Below are 14,545 nucleotides of genomic sequence, written 5' to 3' on the forward strand. Positions count from 1 at the left end.
GCATCAGGAGACGGAGGGTGGGAGGGACCCAGCCTGCCTCTCTCCCCCTACTCTCTCTCTCTCTCTCTCTGTATCCCCCCCCCCTTTCTCTATACCCTCTCTGTCCCCCTTCCTCTCTCTCCCCCTCCCTTTCTCTCTCTTCCTATCGCTCTCTCTACCCTCTTTGTCCCCCTTTCTCTCTACCCTCCTGCTCCCCCTCCCTTTCTCTCTGTATCCCCCCCCCTTCTCTCTACCCTCTCTGTCCCCCTTTCTCTCTCCCCCCCCAATCCCACCCTGCTCCCCGCTCTGTCTCCCTTTCTCACTCTCCCCCTCGCTTTCTCTCTCCCCCCTCCCTTTCTCTCCTCTCTCTCTCCCCCCTTTCGCTCTCTCCTCCTCCCTTTCTCTTTCTCCCCCCCTGCCTCTCTCTCCACCTATCTTTCTCCCTCTCTCCGTCTCTCTCCCCCTCCCTCCCCTCTCCCCCCCTCTCTCTCTCCCCCCTCTCTGCTGATGAAGAGGGCAGGGAGAGAGACTTCATTCATCACCACCGTGCTGTCAGCACACGGTGAAACAAAGGGACCCATGTGACGTAGCGCCGCGCTTTACATCCCACAAGACCCACCTCCACCAATCACATTCAAGCTTCACATTCCACAAGACACGAATCCACCTATCCCGTTCAAGCTTTACAGCCCACAAGACACGCCTCCACCTATCACGATCAAGTCCAAGCTGAGAGGTTATTGGTCACGTCATGTGCAAATTTGCATTCAGTTTGAGAAGCTAGATAAACTAGGAAATGGTTATCAATAAATTATATAATATGTATAAACGAGATGTCAAACCAATCTTTCTGATTAACCTCTCAGTTTAAGTTTACATTTAAAAAATACAATAAGTACATTTGTCAGAAGAAAGAGAAACAGCAATATATCTCTGTCGGTACAGTAAGAATGTTCATAGAACCAAGTGGCACTAACAATCGCTAGGTTAACCCATTCCCTGTATACAACAAAGATAGCTAGGAAAATAAGTAAGAAGGATATGAAGTCTGATATTACACGGTGAAGTTAGATTTATGATGGTTGTTCTAGCACACCTGTTTTCCCTTTCTGGCCAGATGCAAAACTCTCTGAGTACATACTGTACTGTACTTCGACAAGAGCAAGAGGGAAGTCAGTCTCCTGCTTTACACCCACAATGCATTTCCCCATCAACAACTAATCGGTACGGATTAGGATCAGGTCATATCTAATAATATCATCCAGGCCTGCAGCAGCATGGAGCCTGCAGGATTTAGTGGAGCTCGGTCCTGCAGGAGGTAGACCGTAATAAATGGTTCATGGTTCAGGTGAAAGGTCCATCCATATCCTGGTAGATCTAAGAAATGTGCAAACAAACCACTCCTTCCCCATGTAAAGACATAATGTATAGTGGGAATTTTACAACCTAAACCGCGTGTGATGCATGCTCAACAGAAACACCTCCCCTGTGGCCAAGAATGTGACATTTTTCATTCATAAAATGCGATTAAACACAAAAAAGCAAAGGTGCACCATTTGTTTAAACGATGCATAAACTAGGTGCCCACCGCGTTGTTCCAGTCCCACTCTGTAAACCATGTGACAGATCTGGCACAAAAGTCTCGCATCCCTTTGCACCCGTCCTTGAATGCCCCCCTCCCTCCCTCCATTTCAACCTTTCGCCTCGCCACTAAACTCCATCTCTCCAGCCGACCAGTCATCACCTGCCTCCCGTCTGACCAAACACAGCGAGGATACCCTGTCCTACAACCATCAGCCATAACAAGTACGTAATCTGCCGTTATCTGCCCTTTCGGGTTGTATTTATCTGGGTATCCTCTCGGTGTTTTCCTCCGGCTCGGTGCTTCGTGCGCAGCCCCACGTCAGCCATGGAAGCGCGCTTGGATGGGAATGCGCTCTGGAAGCAGAGAACAGCTCCATTAATGAGACTTAACGTCCAAGTAATACTGAATATGTGGACGGTCACGCGTTGTGCTTAGATGTGTGTTGGTTTGCGTGATGTCGGAAACTAAACTACAGAAAACCAGTTATTTGATGAGCACGGATCTGAGCCTTAGATCCAGTCCTCTGTACAGTAATGTACAAAGGACTGGTAGCTTCTGCTGCTAGCCGAGCTCATCCAATCCATACCAATGAACAACCATGTACAAATATTAATATAGATATATTAATTAATAATACAGAAGGTTGTATTTTGTATCAAAACTGTTATTATTCATTATGATTACCGTTATACACCACATTCCTTCCTCTGAGGCAGACGGTAATGAACTATTAGTGAACTTGTAGTGAACGTGTAGTAACTGAGCCGTAGTGGTGGTCTACAAGTCACCCCCAAGCTTCAGGTCCAGTGGTAGAGTCCGGCCCCGGGTCTAGTTTCCTATCATCCCTGGGGGCTGATGGTGGTCTCCTCTTTCCAGCAGAACTAGTCATGATCGATAATCGATAAAGCGGCTGGTTTGCACGCGACGTTTGTAAAAAAGAAAAGAAAAAGCGTGTGTCTTATCGCGACGCTTGTAAAACGTGTCTTATTGTGATGTTTGTAAAACGCCCCCTATTGGTCGTTTCCAGCATTGTTTCGGAAAATAATTTGGTCATGGATTAATATAAAACTAAATGTTGAACTCTTTTTACATGAGAGAGAGAGAGAGAGAGAGAGAGAGAGAGAGAGAGAGAGAGAGAGAGAGAGAGAGAGAGAGAGAGAGAGAGAGAGAGAGAGAGAGAGAGAGAGAGAGAGAGAGAGAGAGAGAGAGAGAGAGAGAGAGAGAGAGAGAGAGAGAGAGAGATATCTGCTTGTGGAGGCATGCTTAAAGTAAACAATCATATTCCACGTAGAGCCAAGCGGTGGCTAAGTTCTGCATCTTGTGAAGTACTGCTGTGTGTGTTTTTAGTGTGTTTGTGGTGTGTCTGTGTCTTTTTTGTATGTGAGTTTGTATGTTTGCTTGTGGTGTGTGTGGCTATGTTTTTGTGTGTGTGTGTCTGTGTGTGTGTGTTTGGGGGGTGGGGTATGTTTACATATGTGTGTGTGTGTGTGTGTGTGTGTGTGTGTGTGTGTGTGTGTGGCCCTCTGGGTATGTTCTTGTAGTATTTTCATGTAATTTAGATCAAATATGATTATCGTTGAGAACATTAGAGGCTAGATGTTTTTTTGTTTTGTGAGCAGCTGTCACATGTGTCCTAGCCTTCACGTTACTCATGTAAACGAAGACAGACCACATGTGACTGAAGCACACTGCGCAGATGTGTGTCAGTCAACTGAAACAAAAATACCCACAATGACAAGATGGCTGCCAGCACAGAGTCGCTCAGAGAGACCTGGGTCACACCTGGCGTCCATGTTGTTGTCTATTGTTGTTCTACTGACTTAAAGGCACCCAGTGCAACTTTCGAGGCTTAAAAATAAACATTCAATTTCTAGTCTTTTTTACACGTAGTAAGTTTCAATAACTCCATACCATTACATACCGACATTCAAGCAGCAAAGATGAGACGTCGTTGTGTGGTGAGAACTGATAGAAAATCGATAACAACAACAATGCCGCCATTTTCTTTATTTTTTGTAACCTACAATAAATAAAGCAGGCTTCCAGTCAATGGAAAAATGGCTTCTCCCCACCGGCGATTGTTGTTGTTTACGATTTTCTATCAGTTCTCACCACACAACGACGTCTCATCTTTGCTCCTTGAATGTCGATATTTAATGGTATGGAGTTATTGAAACTTACTACGTGTAAAAAAGACTAGAAATTGAATGTTTATTTTTCATTGAATGTTTACATAAAGTTGCACTGGGTGCCTTTAAAACTAAACTGATGATCAGAAAACTTTAAAACTTTACTTTGAACAAAACATTCACCGAACTCAGCAGCTCAATGTCAAACAAAAACAGGTCTGAGGATCCTGTCTAACATTTAGTTATTTGTTTCTCAAATTCACAGAATCTGGTTTAATATGAAATATTCATCCTGAATTCAAAATTGTTCCCCTACAGATATTTCGGTGTTTTATGTTTTCTTACCTTTGGTCGTTGATACAACTCAAAGGTCACACAATCACATTAACTGATACAGAATTGGTTGTGAGTTGTTTTGGAAAACAACAATTCTAGCACATCATGTGTGTACAGACAAAACAGATGGGACATCTAGATTCCTCGAATCCCTCGTCCTAAATATACCTAGAATACAAAAATACGTTACTCCACAGATACTGCTCAATACCAAATGACCCTCAAAGAGAGTTAAAGAAGTTAAATACTTTCTCTCCAATTCTCCCCAGTGAGACTCCCCTAGTCCAATTCTCCCCTAGTCTTCAAGTCCAGGGATCCTAATGATAACAATATCTGTTTTCAGAATTCCTTCACATGTTTATTCCGTCATATTTGCTTTCTATGAACATTACAACCACACATGTCATCCGCTATAGTCGGGGTTGACACTGCCTGAAACCTTCGCTTACTCAAGATATCTGTTCTTACTAGTCAAGTTATGTTTATTTATTTATTTATTTTTTCCACAATTTCTTGTTTTTTTTTTTAAACGATTTATGATGACTATATGCTCTGTAAGGTGACCTTGGGTGTCTTGAAAGGCGCCTCTAAATTAAATGTATTATTATTATATTAAGTTTTACTAAATAATATCCGCCATTATATGATAGGTGGTGGTTATAACATTGATGGATTAGTTCTAATCCATCAATGTTGAGTTTATTACGGTCTTGTTGAACACCTCATGCCTGGTCTGTGGTTGAGCAGGATCCAGCCTTCCATGTTCCTCTGATAACAAGGATGGAAGGGACAGCCAGACCATGCCAGGTTTATGTGCGTGGGCGACAGATCTGCTGAACACGACTGTACCGACAGCGATATTCAATTAATTTCAATTGTATTTTTATACCCCTTAATCACAGTTCCTGTCACAAAGGGCTTAACAGGCCATACATTTTTGACTCTAGCCCCCAAGGGGGCAAGAGAAAGCTCCCTTAATGAGCAAGGAAGAAATCTTGAGAAGGAATGCAGAGTGGGGGATCCCTCCTTCTAGGGATGGTCTGGAGAGAAATGGGTGCCATCATTGACATACATACAGGCAAAAGATTTAAATCGGTGATGGGGTTCTGGCCGGTTAACCGAAAGGAGAGTCCAGGCATTCAGTTAAAGCCACTGAGATATGCCAGGCATCCAGTCGCAGTCACCGCAACACGCTAAACTTACCGAATAATGAATTAGATGGGGAAACACAGCAGTCTGTCTGTCTTTCTGTAAGACCTTCTCTCAACCTCCGATTGGACCTTCTTCATTGGGCCCTTACAGTTTTTGTTTCCAGTTCATAGTTGTCATGTTGCCTGTCAGTGGGGCAATGCTACAGTTTGAGTGCCAAACGACACGGTGTATTCATGTTTGTGTGTTTGTTTGTTTGTGATTGTGTGTATGTGTGCAGTTATTCAGGTGAGTTTGTCGGTCTTTGCCTTGTATAAACAAGTGTGTGTGTGTGTTGACAGCATGTGTGCAGGTCCTCGAGCAGAGAGCCGAGCTATTGTTGACTGTAAACCAGAACTGTGGGTGACTGTCTGTCCCCTGGGTATCACTTCCTTATTGGCTGACCCCTTGACTTTTCTGTTGCCTTAGCTACGCAGGCACAATTGGGCTTGTGCTACTCCAGTTCAGATGTTGTGACATTTCCTTCATTCTTATTCTTTTTTTAACTCAATATGTAGAAACAAGGTTTGTCTCTTTCAGTCAATACAGTGGACAAATTATTAGTAAACGTTTTTATGGTGAACTTCCATTAATTAAATTGGTAACGCTGTTGGCTAATGTTAGCTAGATTGGTATATAGTGTTAATTACACTCGTTAGTTATTATATCCTGTGTAAACTGTTTGGATGGGGCAGGCACTTTAAAAAAGTACTTGGCCGGTGATTGGATGAGCCATCTGTCTAACACGTATCACATAGTTTCTCATAGGACACTGATTGGCCCAAACACTTTACTCGTTATCTCGTGAATCCAACTGCCTCTCAAGGTCAAGTCCATAGTGGCCTACGTGCATCTTTTTCAAAAAACGGTAATAAAAAAATGAGCTTCAAAAAGTTGTATTGCAAAAGGAACTTATCTATTCTTGTCCCTCCCTCCCTCCCCTCCTCCCTCTCTCCCTCCCTCCTCCCTTCCTCCTCCTTCTGTCCCTTCTTCCTCCCTCCCTCCCTCCCTCTTCCTCACTCTCCCTCCTTCCTCTCCCTCCCTCCCTCCTCCCTCCCCCCCTCCCTCCCTTCTCCTCTCCTCTCTCCCCCCTCCCTCCTTCCCTCTCTCCTCCCTCCCTCCCTCCCTCTCTCCCCCCTCCCACCTTCCCTCTCTCCTCCCTCCCCCCTCCCTCCCTCCCTCAGCCATCATGTCTGTGCTGAATCAGTTGATGACCCCCACGGCGGGCGCGTCGGCGGAGCCCCCCAGGAACAAGGTCACGGTGGTGGGGGTGGGCCAGGTGGGCATGGCCTGCGCCATCAGCATCCTGCTCAGGGTAAGTGACCCCCTCCATCGTCTCCCACATCAGTGCCCAGATTTAGGCCCAATCCCATTTCTACCCCTTACCCCTTCCCCTTACCCCTCCCACTTGTTTTGAAGGGGTAAGGGGAAGGAGTAAGGGGTAGAAATGGGATTGGGCCTTAGTTTATCCTAGCTATATTCGTTGCATACGGGGAATGGGTTAACCTAGCAATTGTTAGTGCTTGGCACTTGGTTCTAATAAAATCCTTACTGTACCCACAGAGATGTATAGATGTTTCTCTTTCTTCTGACAAATGTACTTATTGTAAGTCGTTTTGGATAAAAGTGTCTGCTAAATGCCCTAAATGTAAAATGTAAATGTCAATGATTAAGAAACTAGAGATTAGACAAGCAGATTTAAATTTTTTCAGCTTTCGTTTCACTAACATTTGTTCCGACCAATTACGTCGCCGGGGGCGTTTTTATGTTAGTGCGTGATTGGCTAACAGTGAACACGCAGTTGGCCAGCATTGGTCAACTTTTCCCTCAGCCTCTGGGAAGACATGCGACAAAACGCTGGCAGACATAGTGTCAGTAAAGTTTCAAATCACCACCATATTCTGTCACGGCCACAATAGGACTGCTGGATCAGAGGTTCTGCTATCTTATCAGTGTTGGCTGAATGTTAGTATAGCGTATTATCAAGCTAGAATATGAGATATGAGCGCAGGGAGATCAGAGAAAACTACAATGAGTCGTTCTAAAGTCCAGCCTTCACTTTAAACTTCATCTTATCTTTTCTAAGATTACATTGGAAAATGATTGATCTGCTAACAAAGATGTTTCCTCCTGTCCTGTCCTGTTGTGTGTGTGTGTGTGTGTGTGTGTGTGTGTGTGTGTGTGTGTGTGTGTGTGTGTGTGTGTGTGTGTGTGTGTGTGTGTGTGTGTGTGTGTGTGTGTGTGTGTGTGTGTGTGTGTGTGTGTGTGTGTGTGTGTGTGTGTGTGTGTGTGTGTGTGCAGGACCTGGCTGACGAGCTGGCCCTGGTGGATGTGATGGAGGACCGCCTGAAGGGAGAGATGATGGATCTGCAGCACGGCAGCCTCTTCCTCAAGACCTCCAAGATCGTCGCTGACAAAGGTCAGCAGGTCACCAGCCGCATCACACTGAGGACAGCAGCACTTTATACTAGACACACTGATGATTCATTTGTTGAGTGTTTAAGCATAGTCTGCTCTCTCTCTCTCTCTCTCTCTCTCTCTCTCTCTCTCTCTCTCTCTCTCTCTCTCTCTCTCTCTCTCTCTCTCTCTCTCTTTCTCCCCTCTCTCTCTCTCCCAGACTACGCGGTGACGGCTAACTCCCGCCTGGTGGTGGTGACGGCGGGCGTGCGACAGCAGGAGGGCGAGAGCCGTCTGAACCTGGTCCAGAGGAACGTCAACGTCTTCAAGATGATCATCCCCCAGATCATGAAGCACAGCCCCAACTGCACCCTCATCGTGGTCTCCAACCCTGGTACGCCCCCCCTGACACCCTGGACCCCCCGGTGGGGAAGAGTGAAACAAGAGTTTAAAGTTACTCGTTAGGTTAATGAGCTTAAAGGAACTTGTTAAGTTACAAAGTAACTTAACAAATGACTGAACGAGTTGAAAGTAATTTAAGATACAAAGTGACTTAGCGAGTGAATTAACGAGTTGAAGGTAACTTGTTGTGTGCGTGTGTGTGTGTGTGTGTGTGTGTGTGTGTGTGTGTGTGCCTGTCTGCGTGCTTGTGCATGTGTGTGTGTGTGTAGTTGACGTGCTGACCTACGTGACCTGGAAGCTGAGCGGTCTCCCTAAGCACCGCGTCATCGGCAGCGGCACCAACTTGGACTCGGCGCGCTTCCGCTTCCTGATGGCCGAGCGGCTCGGGATCCACGCCACCGCCTTCAACGGCTGGGTGCTGGGGGAGCACGGGGACACCAGCGGTGAGGACACACACACAGACGCACACTATCATGCACACACACACACACACACACACACATACATATATTACACGTACAGACAAACAAAGAGACCTACACTCACTGTTCTCAAGCAGGAATATAATTGTGTGTGTGTGTGTGTGTGTGTGTGTGTGTGTGTGTGTGTGTGTGTGTGTGTGTGTGTGTGTGTGTGTGTGTGTGTGTGTGTGTGTGTGTGTGTGTGTGTGTGTGTGTGTGTGTGTGTGTGTAGTGCCCGTGTGGAGCGGGGCCAACGTTGCGGGGGTGAACCTGCAGAAGCTGAACCCGGACATGGGGACGGACGTAGACAAGGAGGGGTGGAAGGCCACGCACAAGGCCGTGGTGGACAGGTATGGGGTTACCATGGTTACCATCATGGAGACAACATCCTAGAACAGGACTTAGGATTGGTTATGCTAGTAGGCTAACAGGACATCTGGTGGTGGATTTGGGGCTCTGGGACTGTTAGCTTGAGATGCTAACCTCTGCTCTGGGGCTGTTAGCTTGAGATGCTAACCTCTGCTCTGGGGCTGTTAGCTTGAGATGCTAACCTCTGCTCTGGGGCTGTTAGCGTGAGACGCTAACCTCTGCTCTTGGGCTCGTAGCTTAAGATGCGAACCTCAGCTCTGGGGCTGTTAGCTTGAGATGCTAACCTCTAGCAGAGATGCTTGGTGTTGTGAGACTAAGACCCAGTGTCTCTAACCTCTGCTCTGGATCTGATCCGGCGTGTCTAACCTCTGCCCTCTGCTCCTCAGTGCCTACGAGGTGATCCGTCTGAAGGGATACACCAACTGGGCCATCGGCCTGAGCGTCGCGGACCTCACCGAGAGCATCGTCAAGAACATGGGCCGCATCCACCCCGTCTCCACCATGGTCAAGGTGAGGGGGAAAGGGCCAGGGGTCACCGTCAGGGGTCAAGGGTCAGACCCAGGGGTCACCGTCAGCGGTAAGGGTCAGGGGTCAAGGGTCAGGACCAGGGGTCAGCATTAGGGCGCAGGGCTCACCTTCAGGTGTCAAGGGTCAGGGCCAGGGGTCACCGTCAGGGGTCACTGTCAAGGGGCCGGCCTCGGGGTCACCGTTAGGGGTCAAGGGTCAGGGCCAGGGGTCACAGCCAGGGGTCAGGCAGAGGGGAAGCGGACGGAGAGGGAGGAAGACGGGTAGATAGAACAGACAATGGGGAGACAGGAAGACAGACAGGAGGACAGACAGGAGCCTATACAGGAGGACAGAGTGCAGATAGACAGGCGGAGACAGGATTACAGACAGGAAGAAGGAGAGATAAGACAAGATAAGATAAGGCAGATGGGGAGGGGAGGGGAGAAATGAAGACGGACAGAAAGAAAATAGGAAGAGAGACCGAGAGGGAAGAGAGAAAGACAGACTGACTGACAGGAAGAAAGTATGGAAGGCAGAACAAAACGATCAATCAAGGTATGTAACCATGTATATGTATATGAATGTAAATCCGTCTCTCTCCCCCCCTCCTCCAGGACATGTACGGCATCAGTGAGGAGGTGTTCCTGTCGCTGCCCTGCGTGCTGAACGGCGGCGGCGTCGGCAGCGTGGTCAACATGACCCTCAACGAGGACGAGGTCGCCCAGCTCAAGAAGAGCGCCGACACTCTGTGGGGCATCCAGAAGGACCTCAAGGACCTCTAGGCACCTTCCTCCCCTCCTCCTCCTCTTCCTCCCCCTCCTCCTCTCCCCCATCTCCCCCCCCCCCCCCCAGCCACAGCCCTGCCCACTAGGCCCCGCCCTCATCCACACACACAGATGCAATACAGTTACCTTCAGGTGTCCCCAAACAACGCTCTCCGCCCAGCCGTGGCAGGTCTAGTGTTCTATGCCTCCTAGTGTTCTATTGGTGTGCTCACAGTCCCTCGTCATCTCGTCTGATTGGACCACACCTTCCGAATCGGAAGTGGACCCGTCCACGTCACACAAACACACACACACACACACACACACGTACGTACGTAGTGATACTTTCTGTTGTGTTGTTTCCACCAGCACTGTCCTACTGTTGTTACCAGCAGAGGTGTGTTTGAATCCCTGCTAGGAATTGGCTATTTGACCCCTGATTGAAGCGATGACTTTGTTTTCGCACTTTTAATAGATAACCTTGAGGTCACAGGTAACCATCACCTGGTTAGTTGGTTGGGCACATAGTGGACTCCCATCACCTGGTTAATCTCCCTGTACGGGACCAGTTTAGTAGACAGTAACCAGCTGTATTGAGATAGTCCCTAAATTATAGAGTCTAGTTCCAGTGTCTAACCACCATGGAACCATATGACTCTATGAGCAGGATGATCTGTTTAGCCAACATAGAAAATAATGGTAGGAAAAAAATAAAGCAAGCAAGCAAAATTATTCCATAGTCCAAATGTGTTATTTTGTTGTATTTGGAGTACAATAACACACCTTTGTTGTAAATGTTGTAAGTGGTGATACGTGGGTTAATAAATTACAATCCTTAATGTGTCCGTGTGTGTTGTGGTTTGCCAGTACAGTAAACAAAATTCAGGAACAACAGTTCCCCCTAGTGGTGGATGTTCTTACAACAGTACATTATACAACATAGATAAACGTGGTTTACAAAAGAGGAACATTAAAAAAAAATTTGATCAAAGCTACCGATTAAACTCCATTTCATATAAAAAAATATTTTTTGGAAAGTAACTCATCACCACACAAGAACGGTACAAAAGGTTTATTCATGGGAAAAAATAACACAAGATTGTAAAAGATGGGATAGGAATATCACAAATCGTGAAGTTAACGACATTAATTTAAAATATTTGACTTGCAACGCGAAAACTGCTGGACAGGCGGACACGGCTACTTCATTAGGTCGTGATTTCCAAATCTCGCGGGTTGAGGAAAACGGGTAAAAAAGTTATCGTCCTCGGTCTCGCGAGACTTCCTTGAGACAAGCGGTCGGTTTTCACGGGCAGAAACCGTTTCCCGAAGCGGAGCCCGAACGGATTGTAGTTGAACGGACTCCGCCGGTCGTTGCAGAGTAGTTGACGCTGCTCGTCGTTCCCTCTCAGGGAGATGCACGGGTTGTGGTTCTCCGGTAAGATGTCCGTTAAATCCGTCCTCTTGGCCACCGTCAGCTCTGAGAAACTGGTCGGTCCGCGACCTGTCGGGAAAACACGAACTTCACTTGAAAACGTTGACTATTGTCTTCCTGTTCGGCCGATATTGGATTTCCAGCCAACGTTGCCTACATGACATACTAACTAAAAAGTAAGTCAAATTATTATTAATGAAATTATTAATTATAATATTAGCAGGCTATTTTATAACCGAATTATTTCAGTATTGGCCCATGTAAATAGATTGACAAATAAGCATTTATTACTGTTACTTAAAAAAAATTAAGTATGAATGAACCAGAATACCAATTTAAAGCAGTAGTATCAAGTATGAATGAACCAGAATACCAATTTAAAGCAGTAGTATAAAATGTAAATATTCGGACGCACCTGTCGCGAGGGGCCACTCCGCAGAGCTCGAGCCCCGCAGGCTCCTGGCCGAAGTCCCATTGTTACGCATCAGAACTATCGCGAGAACCAACACCGGCGATAGACTTCTCATATTTCGCGCAGGTTTTTCTTCGCCGTTTTTCAAACAGTCTGTAGGCTGCAGTTTGTCTTTAGGAGTGAATGTTTTTTTTCCTTGCTGCTCAACCGGACTCTAAAATGAAACATGCCTGATGTTTACCTGGCGGGTCTTTTATACCTCCGCTAGGTGACTTCTGGTGACTCCTGGAGGCGAACGCCATAAATGACGGCTGCGTCTCGAGCCACAAATTGCGGCGCAGTAATGAATTATTTATCAGAATTTCCCGGAAATAGACCATTACCTTTCGCTTTCAGCTGAAATCATCCTCCATTTGGAAATAAGTACATCTACGAACACACGGGTTGTAGACCGGATGTGGTATTCCGGAGTATTTTCCTTCCTAATACAAAAGCTATAATCGTGTGTTTATTTACAGTTGTGTACAACAGTTGGTACAAACCCAGGAACATTTTCAGCATCGAGTTGGTATCAGGAAACCAACCAATGGGCTTAATTCTTGATAAAGATTAGACAACACACATAACATAACACACATACATACACGCACACACGCATAACACACACACACACACACACACACACACACACACACACACACACACACACACACACCACACACGTATAACACACACACACACACACACACGCATAACTAACACATAACACACACACACAAAAACACACACACTCACACATAGAAAAATACACACAAACACACACACACACATTTTCAGATGCCCAAAGACCTAAACAGCATTCTGAGTTCCGGTGTAGAAATGAGGATTAACACTAATATCTAAATAATGTGTCCATTATTCCAGATTCAGAGTACTTTGACGACATGCCTTTGACTCCCTGCAGACATCCAGTGTGGTCCAGCAGCAGGCGGCCTCTGATAGGCCGGACAATCCTCCCTGTACACCAACACTGCGCACACTTTCTTTATGAATAACCTTACTTAACATCGATGTTAGTTTGTATTTTGTTTCAGAAACATAGAATGGTGTTTCTTCACCATTAGGCTGAAATCTGTCATCATAGTATTCTCTTTTTGTAATCTAGTAATCTCCTGGTTAAAGGTTAGGGTATTAGTATCGCTCCATCAGTTTCATCATTTGACACGGGCAGACGGCTATGAAGTGTTTGTTTGGCCCTGGTGGGAGGGGCCGGCCCCTGACCCCTCAACCAATCACCTCGCTGCGTCCCAATTGAGTAGTGGTGAACTCTGGGCCCGCCGCTGTTTGCACAGTGGAACAGCTGTGTTCAAACAGCGACCCGAACACGGTCCGCACGGTCGTTAGGGGAGCCTCGTTAGACAACAGGACCCTCCGACGCCTCACCATGCCGCTGGCCCGATCCTTCTCCATGACCTCCCTGAGCGGGGTGCTGCCCCAGTGGGACGAGGAGGACCTCCCCGTGGACGACCTGCTGCTCTTCGAGGTCGCCTGGGAGGTCACCAACAAAGGTCAGGCTCGGAACGCTAACGTCCGCAATGTCACGGTGATGTCACGCCGACGTAACGCTAAGGTCTGCTAACGCCACGATAACGTCAAGCTAATGCACTTTAATGCACCGCCAACGTCCCACTAACGTAAAACCGACCTAAAGTTAACATCACGCTATCGTCATGCTAATGTCGGCTAACATCACGCTGATGCACTTGAACAATGCAACGCTGACGTCACACTAACTTTAAGCTTACGTAATGCTAGCGTAAAGCTAAGGCAATGCTAACGTCATGGTAATGTCATGCTAACCAGGCGGTCTAAGCCGGCCTCCTCTGACCCGTCTGTCCGTCTTATCTCTGTGGATCATGCGTCACACGATGACAGACGGGTGTCAGTCGAAGGGAAAAACACTGATTCTCTGCAGCGGTGGGTCCACGTGTAGAGACGTCTGTATTCACACCAGGGGATCCTCTTTGAGTCGCTCTGCTGCTGCTCTATTCATCACCTCTCTTGAGGTGTGAGCGTTGGGGCCGTGATGGAGGGGGGGCAAACGGCCAAGTCCTGAGCAGGCCAGCGGTGACCGTACGGCTGGGGACGCCCCTCTGGAGTTACTCAATAACACGCACGCACGCACGCACGCACACACACACACACACACACACACACACACACCCCTAAGGACATGCACATACACACACACAAACACACACACACACACACACACACACCTAAGGACATGCACATAAACACACATACACACACACACACACCCCTAAGGACATCCACATAAACACACACACACACACACCTAAGGACACACACACACACACACACACACACACACACACACACACACACACACACACACACACACACACACACACACACACACACACACCTAAGGTCATACACATAAGCACACACACACAAAACACACACCACACATACAGGGAGGAAAGATTGTGGTCATCTTTCAATCTCAATCTGATCCCTTCAATAGCAAAGCCCCTCTCGAATGACAGACACACAT

General features: G+C 47.0%; 3 protein-coding genes across 3 annotated transcripts in view; 2 read left to right on the plus strand and 1 right to left on the minus strand.

Annotated features, from left to right (window-relative positions):
- Positions 1 to 1,631: 1,631 nt before the first annotated feature.
- Positions 1,632 to 10,960, plus strand: LOC132455033 (L-lactate dehydrogenase B chain). The gene is made up of 8 exons (XM_060048736.1): positions 1,632 to 1,785; positions 6,402 to 6,532; positions 7,519 to 7,636; positions 7,835 to 8,008; positions 8,286 to 8,459; positions 8,710 to 8,827; positions 9,233 to 9,356; positions 9,968 to 10,960. The coding sequence occupies exons 2-8, from the start codon at positions 6,407 to 6,409 to the stop codon at positions 10,133 to 10,135; spliced, it is 1,002 nt and encodes a 333-aa protein (XP_059904719.1). The 5' UTR covers positions 1,632 to 1,785; positions 6,402 to 6,406; the 3' UTR covers positions 10,136 to 10,960.
- kiss2 (kisspeptin 2) lies at positions 10,459 to 12,296 on the minus strand. The gene is made up of 2 exons (XM_060048770.1): positions 11,968 to 12,296; positions 10,459 to 11,621 (listed from the first exon to the last, which is right to left on the minus strand). Exons 1-2 carry the CDS (start codon positions 12,077 to 12,079, stop codon positions 11,326 to 11,328), a joined length of 408 nt encoding a protein of 135 aa, XP_059904753.1. The 5' UTR covers positions 12,080 to 12,296; the 3' UTR covers positions 10,459 to 11,325.
- A 642-nt stretch (positions 12,297 to 12,938) lies between these two features.
- The window catches only part of gys2 (glycogen synthase 2), a 15,036-nt gene continuing 13,429 nt past the window's right edge, over positions 12,939 to 14,545 (plus strand). The window contains exon 1 of the mRNA XM_060048698.1: positions 12,939 to 13,532. Coding sequence (XP_059904681.1) covers positions 13,409 to 13,532 — 124 coding nt within the window. The 5' untranslated portion in view covers positions 12,939 to 13,408. The remainder of the gene's footprint in view (positions 13,533 to 14,545) is intronic.

Source organism: Gadus macrocephalus, chromosome 4 (genome assembly GCF_031168955.1).
Source record: "Gadus macrocephalus chromosome 4, ASM3116895v1".
NCBI lineage: Eukaryota > Metazoa > Chordata > Actinopteri > Gadiformes > Gadidae > Gadus > Gadus macrocephalus.

Excerpts from the sequence above, each read along its gene's own strand:
- LOC132455033 (XM_060048736.1), top strand. The coding sequence starts at position 6,407 with ATGTCTGTGCTGAATCAGTTGATGACCCCCACGGCGGGCGCGTCGGCG. Across the intron at positions 8,009-8,285 it reads CATCGTGGTCTCCAACCCTG|TTGACGTGCTGACCTACGTG; the intron begins GTACGCCCCCCC and ends GTGTGTGTGTAG. Across the intron at positions 8,460-8,709 it reads GGAGCACGGGGACACCAGCG|TGCCCGTGTGGAGCGGGGCC; the intron begins GTGAGGACACAC and ends GTGTGTGTGTAG.
- kiss2 (XM_060048770.1), bottom strand. The coding sequence starts at position 12,079 with ATGAGAAGTCTATCGCCGGTGTTGGTTCTCGCGATAGTTCTGATGCGT. Across the intron at positions 11,622-11,967 it reads GGAGTGGCCCCTCGCGACAG|GTCGCGGACCGACCAGTTTC; the intron begins GTGCGTCCGAAT and ends TTTTCCCGACAG.